The 16901-nt window shown below is 44.4% G+C and overlaps 1 protein-coding gene across 1 annotated transcript; it reads right to left on the bottom strand.

Annotated features, from left to right (window-relative positions):
• Window positions 1–13596: 13596 nt before the first annotated feature.
• Window positions 13597–14916, bottom strand: LOC133879084 (uncharacterized). The gene has a single exon (XM_062317632.1). It carries the CDS (start codon window positions 14914–14916, stop codon window positions 13597–13599), a length of 1320 nt encoding a protein of 439 aa, XP_062173616.1.
• Window positions 14917–16901: the final 1985 nt, after the last annotated feature.

The following is a 16901-nucleotide window of genomic DNA, read 5'->3' as shown; positions in this document are numbered from 1 at the left end:
GCTTTCTCTCTCTCTATCTCTCTCTCTCTCTCTCTCTCTCTCTCTCTCTCTCTATCTCTCTCTCTCTCTCTCTCTCTATCTTTCTCTCTCTCTACCTGTATAAACTCCAGCCGACCAGCCCTTACGGTAAGGGTTCAGTACCCTCTCCCTCTATCTCTCTCTGCCTCTCTCTGTCGCTCTCTATCTCTACCTCCCTCTCTCTATCTCTCTCTGTCTCTCTCTGTATAATCTCTCTCTCCCTCTCTCTCTCTCTCCCTCTCTCCCATTCTCCCTCTCTGTTAACGTGTGGTTTTTTCTTTTTAATTTTTTCTGTTATTATTAATTTTTTCCTCCCAAAAAATGCAGGTACAAATACTACAAAAAGCATATATTACACCACAGAGTACACCATTGTGAGTATTTTTTACATTTTTTTCCCTTCATTATTTGGCTATAATAAATTTGGTACATTTTAATGTATTTGTTTAGATATTTTTCCTAATTGTTTATCATTTCTAATACATTGATATATTGTTGGGTTTGTATATATATTGTTGTGTTATTTTTTTGGTTTTGCTGTGGTTGGTTTTTCTACATGGGAAATATGTGTACAGTTTTATGTTTTTTGGTGATATATTTTACTGTGCTACGAATTTATATTGTTATTATCATTTTTAGCAATATACAAAATCACTTTTTTCAAATAAAATTGTGGAATTGTTTAAAATATAATTTAAACAAGTATGTCGTACTATTTCAACATTTTCGGCTATATACCAAAAAAATAAAGTTTAACTGATCATTTGTGTTTGTATTATCATTTTTGGTAATTGCTTACAAAAAAATGTTTTAAAACAAACTCCCCATCATTTTATAATAAAATGATTGTGTCCGACAATTTCAACCAAAATTAAAATCAATAATTTATGAAAAAAAAACCCTTTAAAAAAAAGAAATACATAAACTCTAACCCTTTAACAAAACAAGCAATCTAACTCTAAACCCTTTAAAAGAAATACCTAAACTCTAACCCTAAACTTTAAATCCTAAAATCATAAACCCTAAACTTTAAATCCCAAAAACTATAAACCCTAAAAACAAAAAGAATTACAAAAACCATAAACCCTTAAGGAAAAACAAAAACCATAACCCTAAACTTTAAAAAAAAGGTCAAAAACCCTAAACTCTTAAGAAAAAACAAAAACCCTAACCCTAAATCCTTAAGAAATCCTAAAAAACCATAACCCTAAACCCTACACGTTCTAAAAATAACAAAAATCATACACTTTCTAAAACTAACAAAAACCCTAAACTTATAAAAAACCCTAAACCAAACACCCTAAACCCTACAATTTGCCTTAAAAATAAAAATAAAAAATAAAAAATAAAAATTAACAAATACTTTCTAAAACTAACAAAAACCCTAAACTTATAAAAAAACCCTAAACCAAACACCCTGAACTTCCTCATTGTCTGGGCTCCAAAAGTTATGCCAGATTTAATCACGATGAGGTATAAACAGATATAAGTATATGTTTTTCATATTTGTTGCTTTTTTTTTTTTTTTTGTTAACACTATTTTTTGACACTATTTTTGACATTACGTTATATATTTCAACTTGATGGCGACAGGCAAGTACATCTGGCACGCCCCCCACTCGCTCCGAGTCGTTCGTGAAGACGCAAACTAGGAAGGACGGCACTTACTTGAATGGAATGTACACGGGTCCTATACGTATGCTACTGATCTATTTTTATAAAGTTTCTAAGTTATGCGTGTGTTATGACATTATTTAATACATGTGTACTTTATGTTGACGATGTACAGGAGAAGATGACGCAGGGTTTATCCAGTGATCCTGCTGCCACGCAGAGCGTCTTAGGAGACACGGTGCGTTGGGCACCGAATGACGTGTACGAGCAGGCGGTTGGGAGGCCTGAGTATGCGGGGAGGGTTCGGCAGGTTGGGCCGAATGTCACTCCAGTTCGTGGGATGTGTTTCTCTTACAGGTCTTGCTCACAGGGCGCTCCATCAGAGGGCACTTCTCGGGCTTTGGCTGAACATGCCCGGGAGGTGGCGGATTTGCGGGCGGAGCCACTTGCCGAGAGAGAGAGAAATGACACCCTCGAGCAGTGCATGCGACAGTTCAAGGCATTCATGTCCTCTATGGGAGTATCACCTGGCACAGTAGGTGCTCAGCAGTCTTCACCTGCGAACGTAGATAGGACGTCGTCTGTTAATAGTGCATCTGCAGGTATGCTTCGTATTGTGTCTACAATTTAGTTTCATTACTTGTTTAAATTTGCATTTATTATTAAATATTAATTATTTTTATTATTTGTAGGTAATGCGACAACGATTGGTACGTTGTCGCCTACAGGACGACGGCTGAGCCAGCACTCTCCTGTCACTACACCATCCCCTGCTACACCATTCCGTGCGCAGCAATCGCCGGTTGGGGAGTACACGCCTGAGACGATACCTCCTGATCCGCCGAGGCATGCTCCAAATTTGTAGATATTTTGTGTAATTATTTTTTAGTTTGTAATTATTTTTGTAAATATTTTTGGTTTGTAAAGATTTGTGTAAATAACAAATATGTTATTAATTATTAATTTTTGAAATTTCATTTTGTGATATTTTGGGGTAAAATATATTTTGCGATATTTTTGTCCGAAAATAACAAAATAATAATAATAATAATAATAATAATTAACCCACCAATATTTTTTTAGAAAAAATATAAATTAAAAATTAAATTTTAAAAAGAATTAAATTAAATTAAATTAAAATATAATTAAATCAATAAATTAAATATAATTAAATTAATTTTTTTTAAAGAAAAAAAAAAATCATTCGGCCACATGTATCTGAATACACGTGGCACAAAGTCTGCCGCGTGTAATTCAGATACACGTGGCCGGATGGACACATGTAGCTGAATTACACGCGGCAGGCTGTCTGCCGCGTGTATTCACATACACGTGGCCATATGGACACGTGTATTTAAATACACATGGCAAAATGTGCATTTGGCTACACCATGATCTGACCCGTGCTAAACACGCGTCTACTTGCATGCGGCTAACGGTTCATCATGTGTACAGTGTCCGTACACGTGGCAAACTTCACGTGGCAATTTGCTACTTTTTTTGTAGTGAGAAGTCCAAAGTAGAATCATGTTTAGAAGGAACATTGAGCGATCTGATATGGCTAGTAGGCTTAAACGGATTTGGAAGTTGTAGTTGTTTGTTGTATTTCTTGTTTTGTAGCTTTTGATGTTTTGTTTAGTGCAGGTTGAGCTATTTCCCTGTTGTGGGAAGGGTTTCCAGTTTAACTGGAGTGATTTGTATACTGCGCGCAGACTTTGGTTATAAAATGCTTTTATTCACCCAAAATAAAAATGTGCACCTTAGCTATAGTCACGTACATATTAACTTAAAAATAACCCAAATTAGTCAGATAAAATTAGTTAAATACATAGAAATAAAAGCCTACATATCAACATATAATTGAATATCTGCACTACTCTTTCTTTGTATGTCTGCGGAGAGAATGCTTGAATTCAGAGCATGTATTGGGTTTTGGTTATACATAATAATTCTTAGAAATCACACTCACATTCATTAAAGCGGGAGTACTGGAAAGTAAAGAAAAGAGAAAAAGTGGGCGGAGTTGCCCATGTTCCTTTGTTTTTCAAGCAGTACTGCATAATGCATTCAAACTTCTGATATTGACAGAGGAAGATTCTTACATTTGGCTTTCTGGCTTATTTGGAAAAAGGGTGCTGGACTGGAGTGTTGTTAAAGATTATTTCCGCATAGGGATAAAGACTGCATTTTTCTCCTTACTTTTTAACTTATCGCATGAAACTGCACTGCTTCTGATGGACTCATTTTTTTCTTACTTTTATTGAGAGAAAGAGAGAGAGAAAGAAGACTTCAAAATGACGACATGCAGAAAACTAGCTAGCAATGAAGGAAAGAAACGTATTCCTTCAGGCTTCTGCTATATATTTATTTATATATCTCACATATCAACCTATATATAAAGGTCTTCCAAGTACATTCAGACACACAAACACATAGCTGCTTCGTTTGTGACCAGGTGGCGTTATATTGTGATTCGACTTCAATTCCACATCATCTAGCAAATTCCATAGCACAATCTCTCTGTCTCTTCTCGATTACCTTGTCATGCGCCTTTAAATTGTTTGTTTAGTGTAAATTTGGTAAACCTTCTGCTTAAGTGACTCATAATAGGGAAAGGGTCCAAAGGAAGGACCAGATGGCGTTATCATGGATTCCATTTCTTTTATTTCTTTTTCATTTTTTAAGTTATGGCTTTCATTATTGAGCTTGATGAATATATATATATATATAATAACTTTGGCTTCATTTTTTTCTACATAAAATATTTTTTAGATTTTTTTTTTTCGGTACGACTGAAAATAATATTCAAATCGAAAATATTTTTGATTTGACATAAAAAAACTTCATTTAGTTTCGAAAAATTATTTTTATTTTTAAATTTCGTAAATCATTTTTTTGAATTTGAATTTCTCCTTCTCAAACCGTTGAATCGCCACTGAGATAGCATCGGGCCACCATCGAGCCATCCCACACTACCACTAAGCCATCATCAAGCCACCCTCGACCACCACTAGCCACTGTTGTACAACCACCTAGTAAGTACCGGGTCATCGTTGGACCATCAACGCTAGACCACTGCCAAAACTCAAGTTATTAAGTTAATTTTTTTTAATTATTTTATCTTAACATTTTTATGTTGTGAATGAAAATTGACTTTTATAGGCTAATATGATTAAATGAAAATATATTTTTTTAAAAAATGTGTAATTTTTCATACGTATCAAACATCGAAAATATTTTTTGACAATAAATATTTTATTCCGAAACAAACGAACTGTTAAATATAAAAAAGAATGGACCAAGAGCTACCAAAACGAACTAGGAATTTAACTTAGAGAATCTTTGGCAAGAGTGCTATTTTAACCAAAAAGTTAAATTTGACTATTTTTTATTCTTTTTCTTCCCCTAGCAGAGTAGTCATTTTAACTTTTTTTCTAACTTCATAAACAGTGAATTGTCACTACTGGCTATTCATTGTTCATCAGTTATTTAATTTTTTATTTTATATATATATATATATATATATATATATATATATATATATATATATATATATATATATATATATATATATATATATATATATATATATATATATATATCACACTACACTTGATACTTATCAATACAATAACTTCTGTTGAGACAGTTTCCGGTTGGTGACGTGTTGATCAGGGATAGGCTGGGATGAGCTATGTCAACAATCCTGCAAAATAAAGCTGTGTCGGGGGGTTCCGACAACCCCGCTCCGATGCTTAAGTAAGTGTATGGTTCTGAGAATAAATACGCAGAATAATGCTAAAAAGTCTGATTAGCATGTACCTTAGCATCTGAAGAGGTTCTTGTCTTTATAGAGGTTGCGGAGCAGTTCCATTAGCTCCATGATTTGTGCACGAGGCGGTTGGAGGAGACGTGGCTCCGGATGAACGAATGTTCTGTATACCTCGGTGGCATCATTGGGTTCCATGACGTGCATCGTGTCGCATCGTGTCCCTTAGATTCTGGGTACTGCCGAGATGCATGCCCTCTATGACGTGCATCGTGTCCCTTTGTTTCCGGGTACTGCCGAGATGCATGCATATGCGGATACCAACTAGCATTTGGGTCGCCCACCCAGGCCAGTTGCGACAGATTGGGCCCAAGTGGTCTTGATGGGCCCGGGTAGATTATGCTTTCTTTGATATTTGGGCCTGGTCGGGTGGACCAAAGTGGGCCTACCTCCCGGGTTGGGTCCAAGACCCGAGAAGGTCAATACTTGTCCCAACAGTTACCCCCCAATTCTCTTAGGTAAATTTTATACTTGAGAGAATTTAGGAATAATTGATTGACCTTTACTTTGATATATCTGGAGTTTTGGGTCGGGCGTATGATACCGAGAGCGATCAATGACCCTTCTCCGTTCATACTTTCGCTTTGAGTCGGTGATCTATCTTGGAAGTATTGCTTTGTCGGTTGCTTTGCCTTGCCCATACCTTATCCGCCCGAGAGCCTTCGCATGCCATTTTTTTTTATTTCCGCTTTTTTCCTTTCATCTTGCAAATCCAAATTTTCAAACTTTTGAATTTCCTCGAAATCTGCGAGTCCGCATGTCAGGTATGATTTGGACGCCGGTTCGTTTTTCAAGGCGTGTCTTGTCCCACTTGGCGGGCTACCAGGGCTTTCTGGCTGCCGGTTTTTGGAAGAAGAAATTCGAACGAGACCGTTCATCTTCCGGTGGACTGCAACCGGTCAACCCGTGGTCCTGTCGACGTGTGTCAGCAGCACATTAAATTTGATTTGACGTCGGTTCGCCTTTTGAGGGGCACTGTGGTTGTCAGATGCGTGACCGGCGACGGTTCGACTGCCGGTTTGGAGGGATGAGATTCGCTTACGTCTCTCTGTCTCCCGGTTGTTCATGACCGGCTAGTCCCGGTTGCACTGGAGTATAAATACCCTTCCCATCTACATTTCTCATTCTTGTTTTGAACTTTTCTTCCTCTTTTCCCTTTGAACTCGCATCTCTCTCTTGGAAGTTCATCCTAACCTTGTCTTTCTGCACCATGTCCGAAGCAAGGGAACTCCCAGCAGTGGTCGTCTCGGAGTCTGAGGAAGAGGAATTACTATCCGAGGACGAGGTGTTACCCGAGCAAGTGGAACATCAAATGCCCCTCGTGCCTCTCGACCGCCGAGGAGTCTCAAAGGTTAGTACCGGGGATGAATTTCGCCTCCAGAACAATTATGATATTCCCCCCTCGGTTCTGTTACATTTTCAAAATCCTGTTACCCGGGAGATTCGTGGGGGCGATCTCGTTATTTACGAGAAAATGCTTTTAGCTGGGCTACGATTTCCTTTACCGGACATTGCCCGAGAATTGGTACTATTTCTTGGGGTATCCCCGAGCCAGCTTACACCGAACGCGTGGAGATACCTCCTCGCTTCTTTCATTCTGTGGCGAACAGTGTTGGGGGCTCGGATGACAATTCCGGAGTTCTTCAACATCTACCGGGCGCCATATAAAAGGGAGGGGGTTGTTGAGTTTACTATTAGGAACAACCCTATCTTCATATACCTTTCTCAAAGTTATTCCAACAACCGGGGTTGGAGGTCAGATTTTTTCCGGGTCTCAGGAGATCGGGAGTCGGTAGCGCCCTTACCGTCCGACCAAAGAGTATCAAGAGTCTGGAATCCTATCCAGGTTGACCTGCGGGAAGCTCCGGCCTTGAATGCGACCGGCAAGAGAAGGGTGGCCGCAATGCTGTTGTTCTCTCAGACTCCGGGGAACGATATGAAGATAGACTATGACAACATAGTCACCGATGAGAATATGCGGAAGGTTTTTGGGTATCAGATTCCTATCGAGAAGGTTTGGTATGATCGGAAAGGAAAACAAAAGCCGAAGAGATCCGAGGGTGGAGCGGCTGGCACCCCACAACCGAAGTCGTCGAAGGTGGCTCCCGGGACTAAGAGGGTCATCAAACCAAAGAAGACCGGTAAGGTGACCCATCCTCCGAGGACGGTAAGTAAGGCGACTCAAGTTCCGAGGACGGCGATTGTACCTCGGGATAGCCTTACCCCAAACTTTTCTGCCCCCGCGACCGATCTCGGAAGTGACTTGACTAGAGCTCCTGAGACTACGATCTCGGCTACCTCTTCATCGGCCGTTATTAATCCTGTTGAAGTTAGAAATCCAGAGGAAGCGTCTGGTAGGGAGTCGGTGGTTGTTCAAACCAATGATTTTTCGATTGGGGTTGTTCATGCGCCCGATGTAGTAGAAATCGGAGACGATCCCGAGGAGTTAGAGCAAGAGGCTTCTGAGGTTCGGAGTGCATCCAAACGCAAAGGGAAAGAAGTGGCGTCCGAGTCGCCAAAGAGGACCCGATTTGCCTCGGATCCTTTAGAATATGCGCTTACGCGGGCCACTGAAGCCGAGCTTCTTTTTGGTCGGCCGCGTTTTGTATTACCCACTTTGCCAGCTACCCGGGAGGAACCGATTGAAGAATCCGAGACTTCGGATCGGTCTCCGGCTGAGAGGATAGAAGCTCGCTTGGAGTCTGATGCTGGTCTAGCCTCCGAGGATCACTTACCGGCGGAGCATGAAAAATTTTTACAACCCCAGGATGGACCGGAATCTGGGGATCATGTGGTGGTGGAATCGGAGGGTCATCTGGAGACCGGGGAGATAGACTCGTCCGTGCCGGCTGGAGAGTGTTTGGATCGGGTTGAAGTTGCGGAGTCCTCTGGACCCGAGACTTGTGAGGACCAACCGGAGACTCGAAATCCTTCTCCGGGATTTATGGAAGCTGAGACTTCCCGACAGGGAGCATTAATCGGTTCTTTGAGGGAAGGACTACTGGCTTACCCCTTAGAGACTTTAATGGGCCTGATCCCGGAAGGGTCTTTTTCGATGTCCGGGACCGCGTTCCCTGGAGGACTTGCGGAGGCGATGCTTCATAACCAATTGCAGGTTAGCTCTGTGATTTCGAAGATATCTTCCCATACTTTGCGCGTTTTTTCTAACTCCCATTTTTTTTTTAGTGCGTTATGAGGTTGGTTGCCTTGTAGCGAGACCACCGGGGTATTACTGAAAGCCGAGCTGCTCTGGAGGCAAAGGTAGCCGAGCATCAGTCCTGGGTTCAAGAGCTGGAATTCGAGGTGTCCCGAACCGAGGACTTGGAGTCCGAGATAGAGACCTTGAAACAGGATATCGAGACCAAAGATCAGACAATCAAGGCTCGGGACATGGATCTGGCTCAGGCCCGGAAGCAGGCGGATACATCTCGTGCTCAAGCACTTGAAAGCGAGAAAACCCTTGATAGAGTACTGAGCAATCTGACCGAGGCTAACGAAGCCAAAACGGCGCTGTCTTCCCGGGTGATAGACTTGGAGCGAGAGAAGAACTCGCTGGTGGCCAATAAGCAATCTCTGTCCGAGAAACAGAAACAAATTCAAGCTCGGTGTAAGAGGCTTCGGAAGAAGGGCCATCACTATAAGGCCAAGTCACGGCGTTTCAAGAAACAACTCGCTCTGGTTCCTTGGCTTCGAGGTCTTAGCTAGGGCCGAGGATCCAACTGGGGTTTTGAGAGATTAAGGACGATGCTTCTTCACCCGGAAGTATTCAAAGTTGATCCCAAGACTGTGACTCCTAAGCTCCTTGAATTGCCCGAGACAGCAACCAGGGAGCTGCAGACTCTGGGAGTGGAATTTTTCCCGGACGTGGAGGACTGGACCGATGATGCTCCCAATCCTTATCGAGATGACTTAACCTCGGGGCCCTCTGTCTCGGAATGTTCTCCCGGTAGAGAAGAAGCCGAGGAACCTGAGGCTGGTGATAATGGGGACTCGACAGGGAGCCCACTTTTGTAAATATACTTATTCTGCTTTTGAGCCGGTTGTACTCTGAACTGAATACTAATGTAACCCGGTGGATGTATGAAATAGAATTAACCTTTATATTTTGGTATTTGATGTGTTCGCATAAACTTTTCTTTTGCTTATGCTACCGAGTTGTATTTGATCTGGCCGGTAAGTGGGTTCCAAGACGGTTGTTATTTCAAATCGAGGAACACTTTGATTTAATCTATTTTGACCTGGTCCGAGTCACTCCCCAAGACTTGTACAAATTTTGGATTTCTCCAAGTTGCTACTGAGGGGTTTGACCGGTTAGTGGATTCCGAGACGGTTGTGCTCCGAGGAACACGGTATTTAGTTCGATTCGAACAGGTTTGAGTTGAGCCGAGACATTCCTTAATGACTTCGGACAAATTTGGTGACTTGTCCGGGTCAATATTGAGGATATGACCGGTGCGTGCTTCGGGTCGGTTGTGTTTCAAACCGAGGGAGCGATGCTTTGATTTGATCTGGTCTGGTTTGATTTGAACCGGGACATCCCCTAATGACTTCGTACAAATTTGGTGATTTGTTCGAGTCAATATTGAGGAGATGACCGGTGCGTGCTCCGGGTCGGTTGTGTTTCAAACCGAGGGAGCGACGCTTTGATTTGATCTGGTCTGGTTTGATTTGAACCGGGACATCCCTTAATGACTTCGTACAAATTTGGTGATTTGTCCGAGTCAATATCGAGGAGATGACCGGTGCGTGCTCCGGGTCGGTTGTATTTCAAACCGAGGGAGCGACGCTTTGATTTGATCTGGTCTGGTTTGATTTGAACTGAGGCTCCATGCTTTAAATTGAACTGAGAATAAACATACATTGGTGGTGCCAACTTTGGAATAACAGAAAACATAGTAATTCACATAAAATATTTCTTCAAATTCTCGGCGTTCCAGGCTCTCGGTAATTCCTTGCCGGTCGTATCAATCAAATGGTACGCCCCTTTGTCATGGCATCGTATAACTCTATATAGGCCTTCCCATTTTGCTCCGAGCTTTCCTTCGATTGGATCTTTGGTGATCGGGCTCACTTTTCTCAAAACCCAATCTCCGAGTTAGAACTTTCGGGGGCTTACTTTTTTGTTGAAGTAACGGGCAGCTCGGTCTTGGTACGCAGCCCATGTTACCTGCGCTTCATCTCTTCTTTCTTGTAGCAAATCTAGATTGAGCTTTATTCCTTCGTCGTTGAGTCCTGGATTATAGTGTGATACCCGGAAGCTGGGTGATCTGACTTCGGCAGGGATAATTGCCTCGGAACCATAAGTTAAAGAGAAAGGAGTAGCCCCGGTGGGAGTGCGTGTCGTGGTGCGGTAGGCCCAAAGCACCTCGGGTACATATTGGGCCCAAGCTCCTTTCTTTCTGCCGAGCTTCTTCTTTAGTGTTCTGAGAAGAGTCTTGTTTGTAGCTTCCACTTGTCCATTCGCCGGTGGATATATTGGGGTTGAGTAATAATTTCTGATACAGAGTTCGGCACACCATTTTCGAAACGGTTCACAGTCGAATTGTTTTCCGTTGTCGGTAACAAAAGCGTGTGGGATACCAAATCGACATATGATTGAAGTCCAGAGGAATTTTACTACGTTGGCGGTAGTGATAGTGGCGAGTGCCTCGGCTTCCGCCCACTTGGTAAAGTAGTCTACCGCGACAAGAAGGAATTTCCGCCCACCTTTTCCCGGTTGCATAGGCCCGACTATATCGACCCCCCATTTCGCGAAGGGCCACGGCGAAGTGATAGGGCTTAGTTTTTCAGGGGGTTGCTTCATTACCCGGGCAAACCTTTGACATTTGTCACACTTTCGCACAAGTTTGACTGAATCCTTATTCATTGTTGGCCAGTAGTATCCGGCTCTCATTGCCTTGTGCGCCAACATCCAGGAGCCTGAATGGTTCCCGCAGACCCCTTCGTGTATTTCCTTTAGTATGTATTCCGCCTCGAAACTTTTAAGACATTTCAGAAGTGGCTCGGTATACCCTCTTCGATAAAGAGAACCTTCGATAAGCACGTACCGGGCTGAATGCATTTTTACCTTCCGAGCTCGCATCTTTTCTTCGGGTAGGGAACCGTTGCGGAGGTACTGGATGACGTCAGTAGCCCACTCGGGCTCGTCTGATTCTTCTTCAGTTTCCATCATGTCGAGTTTTGGAAGGATTGACGGCTTGGTCTGTATCACCACCCCCCGTGTAGATGTTTTGACGACCGGCCCGGTACCGGAGCCCATTTTGGAAAGAGCATCAGCTCAGGCGTTCTCTTCCCGAGGAACTTTGGTTACGGCGGTTCTGTCAAAGTTAGATTGGCATTTGCGTACCTTATCGAGGTATTGAATCATCTTTTCGCCCTGTGCCTCTGCCGATCCCTGCACATGGCTGACTACCACCTGAGAATCGCTTCTGATCTCTACATTCCTTGCTCCCATCTCCGGAGCTATTGAAAGCCCGGACAAAAGTGCTTCGTACTCGGCTTCATTATTGGTGGTCACGAAATCCAGTTTGATCGCATAATGAAAAGTTTCTCCATCCGGGCTTGCCAACGTGACACCGACTCCGCTCTTCTGGTTGGCCGAAGAACCATCTACATATGCCACCCATGTTTCCTTCTCGGGCAGTTCTTTGCTTTTGGGAGTATTGCTAAACTCTAGTAGAAAATCGGCTAGCGCCTGACCCTTGATAGAAGTACGAGGGTGGAATTCTATGTCAAACTGCCCCAGCTCTACCGACCAATTTACCAACCTCCCGGAAAGATCCGGTTTTTGTAATATCTTCTTCAGTGGATGCTCGGTTAACACTCGTATTGCATGTGCCTGGAAATATGGCCTTAGTCTTCGGGCCGAGATTATTAAGGCGAAGGCCAGTTTTTCGATCCAAGGATACCTCTCCTCGGCTCCATGGAGTGCTTTGCTGGTGAAATAAACCGGTTTTTGAATGCCTGAGTCCTCTCGGACCAAAGCTGAACTGACTGCCTAGGGTGATACTGCAAGGTAAAGATACAAGATTTCTCCTTCCTCGGGGCTGCTCAATAGCGGCGGGTTAGTCAGGTACTCTTTTAACTTCTTGAAGGCTTCCTCGCACTCACTGCTCCACACGAAGGCTTTTCTCAAAATCTTGAAGAATGGGAGACACTTGTCGGTGGACCGGGAGATGAACCGGTTAAGGGCTGCTATTCTCCCGGTCAGCTGTTGCAGTTGCTTGGTGGTCCGGGGAGGTTGCATGCTGAGGACAGCACTCACCTTCTCGAGATTCGCCTCGATTCCTCTTTGTGAAACCATGAATCCCAAGAATTTTCCTGAGGAAATGCCGAAAGCACATTTGGCCGGGTTGAGCTTCATCTTGTGACTCCTTAGTGTCTCGAAAGTTTCCCCTAGGTCGACTATATGGCCGGCGGCTCGTGTGCTCTTGACAAGCATGTCGTCAACATAGACTTCCACGTTTCGTCCGATTTGATTTCGGAACATTTTGTTGACGAGCCTCTGGTACGTAGCCCCGGCGTTCTTTAGACCGAACGACATCATTTTGTAGCAGTAGAGACCTCTGTCAGTAATGAAAGACGTTTTTTCTTGGTCGGCTTCATCCATGTGAATTTGGTTGTACCCTGAGAAAGGCGTCCATGAAGGTTAAAAGTTCATGACCGGATGTAGAGTCTACAAGCAGATCGATCCGAGGTAATGGGAAACTATCCTTGGGACATGCTTTGTTGAGATCGGTGAAGTCAACACACATTCCCCACTTCCCGGTGGCTTTCTTGACTAAAACCACGTTGGCCAACCACTCTGGGTAGTTTACTTCTCGGATAAACCCGGCCCGCAGGAGTTTGTGTTCTTCCTCGGCAATGGCCTGGTTCCATTCTGGTGCGAAAGTCCTTCTTCGTTGTTTAACCGGTCGATGGCTTGGATCCACCATTAGCTTATGGGCTATTACGGATGGGGGTATTCCGGGCATGTCCTGGTGGCTCCATGCAAACACGTCTTTGTTTTTCCTGAGGAATGCTACCAGGGCTTCCTTCATTTTGGAGGGGAGCTGCGCGCCTACACGGACCTTCTTCTTTGAGTCCCCGAGCTCGAAATCTTCCAATTCCTCGACCGGCTCCCCCATCGGTGATTGCTATTTTTCTTCATCCTTCTTCTTCTCCCCGAGTTTCGCGGCTTCCGGGAGCTTCTTCAAACTTGTATTATAACACTCTCGGGCCATCCTCTGGTCTCCTTTTTCAACACCGACTCCCTCTTCGGTGGGGAATTTCATGCTCAGGTGAGGGGTTAAGGTCACAGCCCTAAATTCATTGAGGGCTGTTCTCCCGAGGATGGAGTTGTAAGCCGATGGTCGGTCGATTATCAAGAACCAAACCATTATCGTCCTCTGCCTCGGGTACATTCCTGCTGTGACCGGAAGCTCGATGGACCCAAGTGAGAGTACTTGCTCTCCTGTGAATCCCACAAGCGAATGTCTCACCGGGATCACCTTACTTCGATCAATCTTCATTCGCTCGAAGGCTGACCTGTAGAGGATGTCAGCCGAGCTGCCTGTGTCAACCAAGATGCGGTGTATTTTGTGGTTGGCTATGGCCAGACTCAGTACCAGAGCGTCGGTATGCGGGAGTGATACCCCTGCGTAATCATCATCCGAGAACCCGATCACTTGAGCGTCTCGTTTTTGGGATTTTGGAGGTTTCTGCACCGAGTATACCTCAAAATCCCGTAGCTGCCTTGCATATGCCTTCCGCGCCGAGCTAGATTCTCCGCCTCCTCCGAAACCCCCCGAGATCGTCTGTATCTCAGGAAGGTTTTCCTGCCGTGCTAGTCTGGCTCGGCTCCTACTTCTTTCTCGTGCAGCCCGAGGGTCTGGCCTGCGTTCCGGTTCCCTTCCCCTTTCCTGATTTCTTCCTCGATCATCCCGGGGATTGTTTTGATTCTGATGGAACCGATTTTGATGGGAGCGATTGCTGGGCTCCGGGTCTTGCTGAGTTCTTTGATCTGCAAGGAAACGGACAAGTTTTCCGTTTTCTATGAAGCGTTCAATCAGAAGTCTCAAGCATATGCAAGCTTCTGTGCGATGACCGGTAGTATCATGAAACGCACAATACTGGTCGACGTATCGTGAATGCGGATTTGCGAGCACCGGTCTGGGTTTTCTGTACGTCGGGTCTCGCCTTATCTCCAGGAGAACATCCATAATGGGTGCGTTGAGGGGTGTCCAGTTGTGACCCCTTAGGGACTCCTGATCCCGCTTTGGCCTAGGCTCTTCTCTTGGAACCCGCTTCCGTTCTTCTTTTCGAGGATTCTTCTTTTTTGGATTCCCTAAAGTGGATGGGCGAGTTTGCTCGGGTCCCAATAGGGCTCGGAGTGTCTCCTCCTGGTTGATGTACTTCTCGGCTTTACTCATAAAGCCATCTAAATTCTGTGGGGGCTTCCTGGCTATATCTGCCATCAGGGCTCCATCTTTTCGGATCCCCTAAAAGAGAGCTCCGTAGATGAAATCATCGGTTGCTGCTTCGGCCTCAAGTCTAGCCTGGTTGAACCTCATGAAGAAATCTCTAAGAGATTCCTCGGATCCCTGGTGCAATGACATTAAGGATCCTGACGGCTTTCTTCTGACCCTGCCGGCCATGAACTGCGTCAGGAACATCCTGCCGAGGTCCTCGAAATGACGAATGGAGTTTAGTGGGAGGCTCCTGAACCAGTCACGGGCATTGCCCGAGAGGGTCAAAGGGAAGGCTCGGCAGGCCACCATCTCGGGTGTTCGATGGAGATCCATGTGGGCTCTGAAATTATCTAGGTGCTCCACGGGATCTTCAAGTCCCATATAAAATGGGATCTCTGGGACTTTGAACTTCTCGGGAAGGCAAATATTTACCACCTCCTCGGTGAATGGAGAGGTGGTCTTCTGCAAAAGGTTTTCCACCAGGGAAGCTTTCCTCTTATCGTTCCGTTGAATAGCTGCGGTCAGAACATTGCATCTTTGCTCCAACGGAGCAATCATGCCTTGTACCGCCCTTGCTGCCTCGGGTTGAGCAGGGGGAGGATTTCCTGGAACTTCTTCTTATTTGTTCGGCTCCCCGGAGCCTTCAACCCGGCTGCCTTCCTCTCGATTTCCTTGGTCAGTGACAGATTGAGGAAGTTCTGGAACCCGGGCCTGGAGAACCGCATTCATAGTGGCCAAATCCTCGATGCTTTTGGCCATCTGTTCCAATCTTTCATTCAAGCGAGCGAATTGGGGATCGTTGGAGTTTCCTTCGTCCGGGGCATCTCGGTCATCCCGGGGCACTCTGTTGTCTTCTGATCTAGTATTCACCATAACGGATCTTTTTATAGAAAAACGATATAAGTCGTTCCCACAGACGGCGCCAAACTGTTGAGACAGTTTCCGGTTGGTGACGTGTTGATCAAGGATAGGTTGGGATGAGCTATGTCAACAATCCTGCAAAATAAAGCTACGTCGGGGGGTTCCGACAACCCCGCTCCGATGCTTAAGTAAGTGTATGGTTCTGAGAATAAATACGCAGATTAATGCTAAAAAGTCTGATTAGCATGTACCTTAGCATCTGAAGAGGTTCTTGTATTTATAGAGGTTGCGGAGCAATTCCATTAGCTCCATGATTTCTACACGAGGCGGTTGGAGGAGACGTGGCTCCGGATGAACGAATGTTCCGTATACCTCGGTGGCATCATTGGGTTCCATGACGTGCATCGTGTCCTATCGTGTCGCATCGTGTCCCTTAGATTCTGGGTACTGCCGAGATGCATGCACTCTATGACGTGCATCGTGTCCCTTTGTTTCCGGGTACTGCCGAGATGCATGCATAGGCGGATACCAACTAGCATTTGGGTCGCCCACCCAGGCCAGTTGCGACAGATTGGGCCCAAGTGGTCTTGATGGGCCCGGGTAGATTATGCTTTCTTTGATATTTGGGCCTGGTCGGGTGGACCAAAGTGGGCCTACCTCCCGGGTTGGGTCCAAGGCCCGAGAAGGTCAATACTTGTCCCAACAACTTCGATAAATAAGAAGTAGACACAACTTAATATATAGTTGACGAGTTAAGCCTTAAGATAACGGTTAAATTACGAGAATAAAGTAGAAAAGTGCCCTACTGAGGCAAATTAAATTAATTAAATAAATAAATAGAAAGAAGAGTAAGATCAAAAGGAAAGAAAGACACCATTATGCTATTTCGTACTTAACCTCCAACCGATGTGCAAGCCCTAATTAACTTAATTACCCGATGTTTAAGTTAGTCCTAACTACTTTTTCTATGTGTATTATTTTGTTAAGCAAACAAGCTGGAGAAAAATCTAAGGCAATCGTTATCCCTATGCGGAAACCATCTTTCACAACACGCCAGTCCACCCTTTTTACAAATAAGCCAAAAAGCCAATTGCAAGCACTACAAAATATTAAGGCATTTACGTCTTTTT

Source organism: Alnus glutinosa, chromosome 10, assembly GCF_958979055.1.
Source record: "Alnus glutinosa chromosome 10, dhAlnGlut1.1, whole genome shotgun sequence".
NCBI classification, from domain to species: Eukaryota; Viridiplantae; Streptophyta; class Magnoliopsida; order Fagales; family Betulaceae; genus Alnus; species Alnus glutinosa.
Note: the sequence above shows the minus strand (reverse complement) of the source record. Positions and strands in the feature narration are given on the sequence as shown.

Excerpts from the sequence above, each read along its gene's own strand:
- LOC133879084 (XM_062317632.1), bottom strand. The coding sequence starts at position 14,916 with ATGGCAGATATAGCCAGGAAGCCCCCACAGAATTTAGATGGCTTTATG.